Source organism: Daucus carota, chromosome 5, assembly GCF_001625215.2.
Source record: "Daucus carota subsp. sativus chromosome 5, DH1 v3.0, whole genome shotgun sequence".
In the NCBI taxonomy this organism is placed as follows: Eukaryota; Viridiplantae; Streptophyta; class Magnoliopsida; order Apiales; family Apiaceae; genus Daucus; species Daucus carota.
This window is the reverse complement of record NC_030385.2, coordinates 28,282,148-28,292,597: the sequence shown is the minus strand read 5'-3', so window position 1 is coordinate 28,292,597 and position 10,450 is coordinate 28,282,148. Positions and strand designations below refer to the sequence as shown.

Below are 10,450 nucleotides of genomic sequence, written 5' to 3'. Positions count from 1 at the left end.
GAGTTAGAAATCAAGCAAGAGTACTATCACCAGAGAGAGGTAGGGTTGTGGTATTGAGAGAGAGTAGGTTGTGTTTAGATTATCCAAAACCCTACAACGTATAAGAGTATTTATAAGCGCAGAAAGACTTGTGTGCTACTCTTTCCCATAATTAAATAATCTGAAACAAAATCATATTTTAACTTTGAAGCTGTTATATTCCATAAATAACCTGAAACAAAATCAGATTTTGAAATTTGCTTCTAATATATCCGAAACTAAAAAAAGGAGTTCTAATTTTTAATATTTTTCATCCGAAAATTCCAGAAAATTAGAAAATTAGAAAAATAGAACGGAGTGATGTGAGAGGCGCCACCTACACGCCTCTCGCTTCTCCTTTATATAGAAACAGAATAAGATTAAAACTTTCAAACTATTATATTCCATAAATAATCTGATATAAAATCAGATTCTAAAACTTGCTTCTAATATATCCGAAACTAAATAGGTAGTTCTATTTTTGATATTTCATCCAAAAATTCCAGAAAATTAGAAAAATAGAACGGAGCGATGTGAGAGGCGCCACCTACAAGCCAACAAAATCAGATTAAACTTTCAAGCTACTATATTCCATAAATAATCTGAAACAAAATCAAATTCTAAAACTTGCTTCTAATATATCCGAAACTAAAAAAGCTAGTTCTAATTTTTGATATTTTTCATTCAAAATTTCTAGAAAATTAGAAAAATAGAACGAAGCGATGTGAGAGGCGCCACCTACACGCCCCTCGCTTCTACTTTATATAAGTATATTGATTGATGATTGATTGATGATTTAGGCCTCCAACTAGGACTCTGTTGGACTTGCTCTTGAGAAAACGGGGGAAGTAAAGAGTAGGGCTGTAAAATGATCCGGGTGATCCCGGGTACCCCTCTGCTCAAGTACCGGATCATATTATTTTTAGCTTGTCCAGATTTGGGTCTGAGATCGTTTTATTCGGGTATAAACCGATCCCAGGTATTTGAGATTCGGATCTGAACCGGATATGATCCAGTATCGTATTTTCTATTTTTTAACCGGGTAGTTTATGATCCATCAAATATGAGGCGGATATGATTCACTAACATCAAATATCATTATTATTTCGTTTGTTCAAATAATTATCATTTAGTCTAAGTAAACATAATATTATAAAGTATAATAATTTTGAATTAAAACTTATAGTTATGTGTTGGTATATATCATTTATTAGATATATATGAAGATAATAAGTATGATCACATTAAATAAATAATATTTTACGAAGATATAAACTTAAATAAGATATTACAATTTTATAAAATGATTACTATTTACTTGCAAATATGATGGTGTTAAAATATAGTATGTATATGAGTTTGAATCGAATATGAACCGTGGATCATATTCGGTTATTCGGGTAGGATCATATTATGAAAAATTATATGAGACCGAATCTGAGCGGGTATAGATCTGCTCGTATCCGGGATCATATATTATACGGGCTAAATTTTTCCGCCAGATTTGGATCGTTTTCAAAACGGATATGAGACATGTATCATATTTTCGAGTCGGATATGAGCCGAGACACCGGATAGTCCGTATCAATTTACAACCAAAGAGGAAAAAAATGCGAGAAGCCTCTTGGGCCTAGCATAATAATTAAGAAACATCAAAAAGAGTCGATGGCATGTACACAAGGAAAAAGCCCACAATACTTCTGGGCTTATCCATCCTTTCCTAACCCAACCTGAAATAATATCTCACTCTCTGTCAACCAAACACACCAACACACATCGTCTCTTCGTACTCTCAACGCGATCTCATCCATCATCAATGGCGGCGACAACGACGACGACGACAGAAGAGCAAACAAAGCACAACTTAGATAAAACCCTAACTGAGCACGAACAATCAGATCCTCAAGCTCCTCAATCAATAGAAGCTTCCAGCAACAATACTTCACCGGACGCCGGCGTCTCTGCCGGTGACGAAGAACTGAAAGTCAATTCTGGAGATCCGGCGGAGATTAATAACGGCGGCGAAGATTCGAAGGCGAAAGATCCGGCGGAGAATAATAGCAGCGTCGCTTTGAAGAAACGACGTGCCGAGCGGTTCGGGATGCCTGTGCAGTTATCGGAACAGGAAAAACGTAATTCACGTGCCGAGAGGTATAATCCTGATCCACAGAAACTCGATAAATTAGTATCTCATAAAGTAATAATCTTGATAAATATATAATTATTAAAGAAAGTTCCCGTCTAGGCTCTACAGACGCTATTAACTTGAATGCTATTTTTATAACTTTTGCTGAACTGTATATGTGTTGAGCTGTTTAGGTGATGTTCTGTGAGGTCTCAGCTCTTATTTTTTTTCCTTGAATTGCAGTGTGTATAAAATATTATTATAAACAGGATTTATATATTAATTGGATATATTATGATTTTTTACTGCATAGGAATGTTGCTTTTGTTAGGTCCATGTAGTTGTTAAATGGATGTCCGGGTATAAATTGTATTACACTGCTGTTCAGCTTTCTTGGTTTGTCTACACTTTTTCCTTAATTATTATTTTTAAAAATTATGTTTTCAAAGTTGTCTGTTTTATAGCTCAATGAGTATAAGCTAGTATGCTATAATCTATATGCATTTTCGCGTCATTTTACCTTCTTAGTTAATGTTTTTCCTGTAATATGTGTTTAATAAAGAGAAATGGACTTGTGCTTTGGCAGGTTCGGCACTGGATCTGGTTTGCCGGAGTCTGACACTGTAAAGAAGTCTGAGGATAATAAGAGGAAGGCTAGAGCAGAGAGGTTTTGATTTTATATCTTTATTCATTTCTTGCAGCATATTTACTTGGAACTTGCACATTGACTATTTGTTAGTTTAGCTTATGAGAGTGTATATACTTAATACTGATGAATATGTTGTGTTTTTGACCATGAAACTTTCCTTCACCTTGATTAGATTCGGACTGGAGCAATCGGTACCAGCTGCAGAGGATGAGAAGAAAAAGGCGAGGCTTGCCAGGTTTACTCCGGCTTCAAAAACAGATCCAGTTGAAGAAGATAAAAAGAAAGCTAGAGCACTCAGGTTTGTAGTGTAGAAACAGTTGAGATATCTTTAGCTTTACAGAACCACTTTTTTATCTGTACTTTTGCCAAACTTGTGGGAGGTTATGCATATGAATTATTTTATTGAATTTGATGTATGCAACTGAACATCTGTTTTAGGTTTTCGGAGACTTCAGCATCCGCGTTGCATCATAATGGTAAAGAAATTGAGCCTGTAAGTCACTGTTAACTGTGGTATTGTAGTAGGAATACGCAATTTTAAAGTTTTTAATATTATAATATATATATATTTATTTATTTATTTATTTATTTATTTTTAAAATCTGACTTTGAGTTTTTTTTTTCCGTTTATGTAGAAGACAGCTATTTCTAACAAGGCAGTTGGAGGCCCCTAAATAGCCAACTTCGTATTATGCCGGTAAAGTGAGTGCCTGTATTTACATTGTCATGTTTCAAACAAGATGCGAATGTTTTCATTACTGTTCTATTTTCATACAATATGGTTAATCCCCCCCTTCCCTTTTTGCAGGTTTTTTTTTTCCTGTTGACTTCCCCATCAACTTAACTTTACAATATAAATTACTGGATGTCGCAGTCCTCCATTCTGTGCGAGGTAGCATAAGATATAAGATACTGCAGGATGATTGCATCTTGTTTGGGTCAATGCTTAGATTTAATTTGTTTTATCTAGAGTAGAAGCAACCTTCTGAAGATTCAGCTTCACCTTCAGTGACCACAAGGAAAGTTCAAGATACTGAAAATCTTCTTATAGACTTTTATGTTGTATAGCCCCCCTCATTGTTTAAGTTCTATGTTCAGGATCGAGTTGGAGACAGGAATATATCTAAAAAAAAAAAATCTACTAATCTATGTTAAGAGTTTCAAATTTGTCATATACGTACAAATACTATTAAGACATGCACTCCCTTTAAAACCTTTAGATAGCGATTAAGCTGAAAATTGCGAAACTTATTGAAGGAATAAAAAATATAGCGTCTTTGAAGCAACATGTCTGTGAGTATTACTGATATGAAGTAGGAGTAAGCATATATTTGATGACCTTTCTAGACTTGGATTAAGAATTTCAGGTTGTCAACTTGATGTGGTTATAATTTATGTTCATGAAAGGTGTTAAGAATGTGGGATAGTAAATTGTTTAGCCATCTTGATCTAGGAGTTTTCGGGGACACAATTACTAACAGGAAAGTTATTCGAGGCTTAAAGTTGGTGTTGCAGCTTAACCTTTTTTGTAACTGGTCCAGTTTGATCTTGAAAGACTTGACAAAGAGAGGGGGCTCTCATTAATTAAATGTTTTGGAAAAATAACCTGATGATCTATGGACAGGTATGTATTGGCATTAGGTTTGTTTAATTTTCTAAATGTTGACTTGGTGACTTGTTGACTTACCGTGTTTGTGGTCATTGGAGGGAAGCTGATATCTTTAAGGTGCTTGTAGGTTGGTTTGGTCTTGCAAGGTGTAAGGTTGTGCATCTATTTTCAGAGGGTATAAACTAAACAGTCAAAACTAGTATGTGTAATTATTTTGTAATGACAATATAAGTTGATTGGGGAATCATCTTTATCTGTTCTATTTTTTCTTGTTTGATTTCTTTACAGCTAGTTTTCATATAAATCTCTTTGAGGTTTACTTTTTGAAGTATGAGTTTCAAAAGCATGGATGTACATTACTGTAGTGCTTTTTTCCAAGGATATATATATACTGGCCAGCATAATTGTGGTTATGAGTAATTAAATATGATATTATGAAATACAGTTCTAGAGTTTGTAAGCAAGTCAAATAGATATGCAAGTTATTGAGTTTCGAAACCAATATTTTAGAGTTCAATCTAGTGGTGGTGTTTTAAAATCTACATATTAGAGCTCGATACAGTGGTGTTGGTTTTTGTTTTTGTTTTTAGAACTTTTTGACAGGGTTCTAAGAAATACTAACACTTAATCCATTGGTATAACCTACTCCCTCCGTCCCCCTTAATTGTTTACATTGGAGGGGGACACGGAGACCAAGACAATGTATGAAAAATGAGTAAAGTTAGATGAAAAGTGGGTAAAGTGGTGGGACCTACCAATATTTAATAATAGATTTGAGATAGTGGAAGAAAATAGTGGGTGTAATAGTAGTTTTTATTGTTAAATATGAGATAGTAGGGGAAGATAGTGGGTGTAATGATGGGAAAACCTTACTATTTATAGTAACGTAAAGAAATGAAAGGGACATCTCAAAATAGTAACTGTAAAGAAATGAGAGGGACAGAGGGAGTATTAAATATATTAATGGGGCTTTTGTCTATCATATTTTCCCCTTATTAACAACTAGAGAATCATACATTAGTAATTAAACTATTGAAGCAGATGTGCATAGTTAAAAGTATAACATCCATTTGTTAGTAATTAAAATATCGGTGAAGCAATAAATAGTTATGTTTTTTTATAGTAAGTGAAACAGGTTGAATAGCCTGATTGAAATGACAAATTCATAAAATATTTGAAAAGATTAATTTCACAAGTTCTGCTTTTGAATTTAAGTAGCAAGTAAGTGAAATATTGCTCTACACTTGAACTGGATATTTTCTGGAATAATTAGGGAGCTTGAATTTAAGTCATAAGTAAGTACAATTGGTCTACACTTGGAACTTGATATTATCTGGAATAATTAGGGAGTACGGACATTTGTTGGTGGTACACATTTTAACTTTGGCATTTAAAGTTAAGACTTTCACATAAGGATAGCTCTAGCAATGTGTTCATGACTAAATACTACACGCACTACCAACCGGATGTGTTTGTGACTGTATGCACTATGCTCCACTGGATCACAGATTACCAACCGGATTCCGGCCATTGATTATCCATTGGTGCAAAATCTAATGAGATTGTACAGTCAAATATGCTCCCTCGTTATGAGTTCAAACCACTGTTCAAGACATTACCAATTTTAATTGTATTCTGATTATGAAACTCTTTGATACATGCAAGTCCTGATCAAAGTTATCTCTTATAATCTACTCCCCTTTCCACAACCTGCATATGCCCATGTACATAATTAATTTGTGGTCAATCCATGGAAGAGTACACTATAGCAATGTTGCTCCCAAGGGAGAACTGTAACCAAGTATCTGGTAACTACAAATGTATATCGTGTATCAGGAAAAGCTCCATCTATTTCTTCGCAAGCTTTCTTCATCGTGTCTTCTTTTTAAACCTTAAGGTGCCACAAGTTGTTAGACGATGCTACTCACCTGCTCTTATGGAACATATATTACGAGCAGATATCTTATTTACCATTGGGGAATTTAGAAATACGACTGTTACAGTAATGTCGTCATGGAAATGCCTCCTGATTCCTCTACCGATATTCTGCAGATCCAAATATCTCATCTCCCTTTTCCGGGCTGCCACTTGAAGTGCAGCTTTTATAAGCCTCCTAGCTATTCCCTGCAAATACCAATTGGTCATTCCTTGACAAAAATATATCATTTTCTAGAGAATCCCAAGTCTTAACTCTACAAGTACACATATTTTCCTTTCCAACTTGTGGTTTTTATAGCATATAGTCAGGTCTTGTGAGTTTGCTAGTTCTACAAGTATGTTGCATGCAATATTTTTTTTTTTCTTCCCAATACTTTTCCACTGTAGGTCATATAATCATATGTCATCATAAGTGCCATGCATTGCTCTCTACTTATACAGCAACTTACGTTTCGAGGGTAACTGTGGACAATATTTACTGCATCCTGGTTGCTAAGCTGCTCCCATAACCCGTCTGATGCAAATATGAGAAACTGATCTGTGGAGCTGAGTTTGTGTGTGGAGGTTGATGGCTCTGGACTAAGAATTGGCTTCTTAAAAGGTGCAGGTAATCTAAACTTGGCCAGTAGAGGTTCCCTGTTGAATTCTGCTTTTTTCAAATAGGCATCTCCAATGGATCTTGAAATCTGCAACAAAAAAACACCATCCATCCAGTTATAATAATAGTATCTGCAACTGTTGTAGCCTAATGCGGAACCAACACACAATAATTTTTCTTTCAGCATATGTACAGATGCTTATCTTAGATATGGCAGATATGTACACAGTTGATGAAAAATTAGAGGGTTAATAAAAAAAACTCCAGAGTTTTACCTGTATGATACCTTTCACACGCCAAATATTATGTTTTAAAACCACAATCTGCGCATCATCTGGATGCAATGAATGAAGCTCATCTCTTACAGATGCAATGTTTGCGTTGTGGTCTCTTGATAACTGTATTGCTGTCACTTCTGAGAATGATCTATTCGCTCTCCCTAAAACCACACGAGAGTCTCCAGCATTACCAACATACAGAACCCCATCACATATTATGCCGACTAAACAACATGTTCCCACTGCTGCAATCTGTGGCTTGAAATGCCATTGATCTCTCACACTAGAGATGAAATCCTGTTCTGTAGCCATAAAAGCCTTCTTAATGACATTCGCAGACACTTCTCGGTGTTCAGAGACCAATCCTACAAAAATAGGCACCAGTTTGGTCATTTTCACTGGATTCAGAAACTATTTAGTTACTTGGCAGTAGTTTACCTAGAATAGTTTAACGCATAGAGGAGAGCTCCGATGTGTGTGTGTGAAGTTGTTGATCGTGCCGCATAGAATCTTGACTTGTATAGTAGGTTAATTTCCTGGTATATAATTACAATCTCTTGTTTGTTTTACTTTAATACTCTTAACTACTATTGTTCATAAACTATTTAGAAAATAGTTTAGAAAGTAATGAGACTGTGAGTAAACTAAAGACATATAGAGAACATACTTTTGAGATTGGGAAACAGGGTGTCGTTTACAAATCGCGATGTCTCTGGTCCTCCATGTCCATCATAGACCCCAATGAATGTCCCTGAAGGACCAGAATTCATTGAGCTTAATTGTCCTGATACAAGTTGGCTTTGATCCTCTAGCAAATTGTTAGCTTGAATTACTGCCATTGAAAACTCTCCACTCACATGGCTCCCTAAATCTTTATGCCACAGCAATCGGTCTCCTTCCATCGATGGCTTCCAACAAGACTTAACCATTATTTCAATGCTCAACCAGGTAGCGTAAACTGCAAACCTTTACTTAGAAAAATTGATACTTATTTACTCTCCAAATTTAGGAAGCTCCAGTTCTTGATCCTAGTAGGAACCGCAGCCCTACAGTTTCGATATGCTACGAAAGTACAAGATAAGTATCGAAGAAATGAGCATGGGCAGGTATATAAGCAGGTTAAGTCTCTGACAACAGAGAAAAAGATAGAAAAAAATAATAGATTTGATGGCAGTTGAGAGAATATGAGCACATATGCTGATTGGTGTTGAAGTTGCTTTACACTCTGAACCTGTGCTATTTCTGTCAGAACTCAGAACAAGCTTAGCTGTAAAAACCCATGTAGATTTGATCCGGAAAGACTTGATTTGTAGATGAGAGAAAAAACAAAGTGAGATCAAAGTGGATAAGAAGAAAAAAGGGTAATGGAATATTGAGGCAGAAAATGATAAGGATTGGTGTGTGCTGACATCTGAGATGATGGGCTGGTATTAGAGTGTGCAAATTCTGTAGATTTTCTTGATGTTAGAAGTAGTTCTCAGACACCCTTTTCACCCTAGTCTATGCTAGCTCGGGATCATATTCTCTCTTGCTAGTTTAATGCCTTGTAGCATTGCTTATAATTGATGAGGGTTTAAGGGTTTGTGATGATTGATTATTACTACAGTCTACAGCATTACATATTTGTTTGTATGGCTGAGGTTTCCTAGTAATTCATTAGATTCTTGTGGGAGTGGATAGCCAGATTCTCTTTGACTTTCTGGCCCAAATTTGTTACTTGTGCTTTCATTTTAATATATTTTAAAAATAAATGTGAATGTCACCGTGTCATGATTTGATTGATTATAATTTCGATTCTAAATTTTTCATATAGTTTTTCTATGGTATGCACATGAATATATATTAAGTGTTAAAATTTATGAATTTGAAAGTTTTTGATTGGTTGACATTCTCTTGCAATGGTGATCCACCTACATTTACAACAACCACACCAATCAAAATCATCAAAAAATATAAATTTTAATGTTTAAATGTGGGACACATATTATACAAACCCTTCTTAATAATCTCATCATTTAAGACATTTCATACGGACACATCATCAATTTCATGTAATTTGAGAGCAATGTTGGATAAATTGTCTGGCATTGTTCTTTAAGTTTTGTGAATTAAGTTTGACAGTAGTTACAACTTTATGTGTTATCGTTACTCCTACTGTTACTATGTTTACATATGATCTGAGGTTCTAGTGGATGGCTGGTAGCTACTTGTTTTTTTTCTCAATATTCTCAGCGTTGGTGGGAAGATTAAAATGTATTTTGGGCTACGTTGTTTCCTAGGCTAGCTCTGCATTCTATATTTGTATTGTATTTTCTTCTCCTTTTGTCTTTCTTTTGAAAACATTATAAGAAAAGTAGAATATTATTTTTTATTTTTCTACTCATAATTCTTATATTAATTGTGGATGTAGCTTAGAAACCAAAGGTTCAAATGAGTATGACTCTATCATGGAAGTTGATGAAATTTGTATCTTAAAATTATTAAATTTATTATTCTTATTTTAACGATTACGATGCTTCTTAATATGATCAAAGTCTAAATTAGAGTCAAATATGTCTCTTATAATTTAAAACAGAATAGATAAGCAGACATATGTCTTCTATTTTACAATTTTTCTATAAACAGTGTCGTTCTTATCGGGGACACCACAATCAACTCTTATTAGAAAACATATTCCATTCTTCTCCCTTCTTCATCGATGGGATTGGGAAGTAACATTCATTATGTAAAACTAGTATTGATGCCCGCGTTGCAGGGTTTTAAAATTAAAAAAAAATCTAATAGACAGAGGAAATTATACATATACGAATAATGTTGCTTAGAACAAACACAAAGTATTGTAATATAGCTAGATAGTGAATATGAATTGGAGAGAGCCAGTATCATCCGATGCAAGTACAACCATTCGAAATCTACATTATTTGTTGTTACTGTAAAGTGTTTATATTTGGACGAAAGGAACAAACAAAGCGATGGGCTAATTTTTGTGTAACCTGATTTCCGGATGGGGAGAAATGAATTTTTCCCACCTCTTATTTTCTGGGGGGTTATATATCAAACATGCCATTCATTACATCAAAATATCTCACTTTAACCACTCATCCCATCAAGGACTCGTTTAAGCCACTATAAACAAAATATATATCATTTTACCCACGTTACTATTAGAACTTTTTTACTTAATTATTTATTAAAAATTAACCGTTTGTTTTTTTACTACAAAATCACTTCGAGT

At 34.6% G+C, this 10,450-nt stretch overlaps 2 protein-coding genes across 5 annotated transcripts; one reads left to right on the top strand and one right to left on the bottom strand.

Moving 5' to 3' along the window:
• The first annotated feature begins 1,688 nt into the window (after window positions 1–1,688).
• Window positions 1,689–4,663, top strand: LOC108223754 (protein MODIFIER OF SNC1 11). 4 transcript variants are annotated; one of them, XM_017398159.2, is made up of 6 exons: window positions 1,689–2,169; window positions 2,730–2,810; window positions 2,965–3,090; window positions 3,231–3,285; window positions 3,428–3,494; window positions 3,601–4,663. In XM_017398159.2, exons 1-5 carry the CDS (start codon window positions 1,835–1,837, stop codon window positions 3,464–3,466), a joined length of 636 nt encoding a protein of 211 aa, XP_017253648.1. In that variant the 5' UTR covers window positions 1,689–1,834; the 3' UTR covers window positions 3,467–3,494; window positions 3,601–4,663. The 4 variants fall into 4 exon arrangements, with proteins under 4 accessions (XP_017253648.1, XP_017253650.1, XP_017253649.1 ...); XM_017398161.2 differs by having other exon boundaries at window positions 1,730–2,169; window positions 3,428–3,489; window positions 4,529–4,663; XM_017398160.2 differs by having other exon boundaries at window positions 1,730–2,169; window positions 3,428–3,489.
• Window positions 4,664–6,118: 1,455 nt separating this feature from the next.
• On the bottom strand, window positions 6,119–8,808 carry LOC108220642 (probable protein phosphatase 2C 38). The gene is made up of 4 exons (XM_017394454.2): window positions 7,883–8,808; window positions 7,213–7,580; window positions 6,789–7,025; window positions 6,119–6,525 (listed from the first exon to the last, which is right to left on the bottom strand). Exons 1-4 carry the CDS (start codon window positions 8,142–8,144, stop codon window positions 6,322–6,324), a joined length of 1,071 nt encoding a protein of 356 aa, XP_017249943.1. The 5' UTR covers window positions 8,145–8,808; the 3' UTR covers window positions 6,119–6,321.
• Between the last annotated feature and the right edge of the window lie 1,642 nt (window positions 8,809–10,450).

Bases quoted from the DNA above. Each gene is read 5' to 3' on its own strand.
- LOC108223754 (XM_017398159.2), top strand. From the start codon at position 1,835: ATGGCGGCGACAACGACGACGACGACAGAAGAGCAAACAAAGCACAAC. The intron at 3,091-3,230 runs GTTTGTAGTGTA...CATCTGTTTTAG, and splicing joins AAGAAAGCTAGAGCACTCAG to GTTTTCGGAGACTTCAGCAT. The intron at 3,286-3,427 runs GTAAGTCACTGT...CCGTTTATGTAG, and splicing joins ATGGTAAAGAAATTGAGCCT to AAGACAGCTATTTCTAACAA.
- LOC108220642 (XM_017394454.2), bottom strand. From the start codon at position 8,144: ATGGTTAAGTCTTGTTGGAAGCCATCGATGGAAGGAGACCGATTGCTG. The intron at 7,026-7,212 runs GTAAAACTCTGG...TTTTTGTTGCAG, and splicing joins GTGTGAAAGGTATCATACAG to ATTTCAAGATCCATTGGAGA. The intron at 6,526-6,788 runs GTAAGTTGCTGT...TGGTATTTGCAG, and splicing joins TCCACAGTTACCCTCGAAAC to GGAATAGCTAGGAGGCTTAT.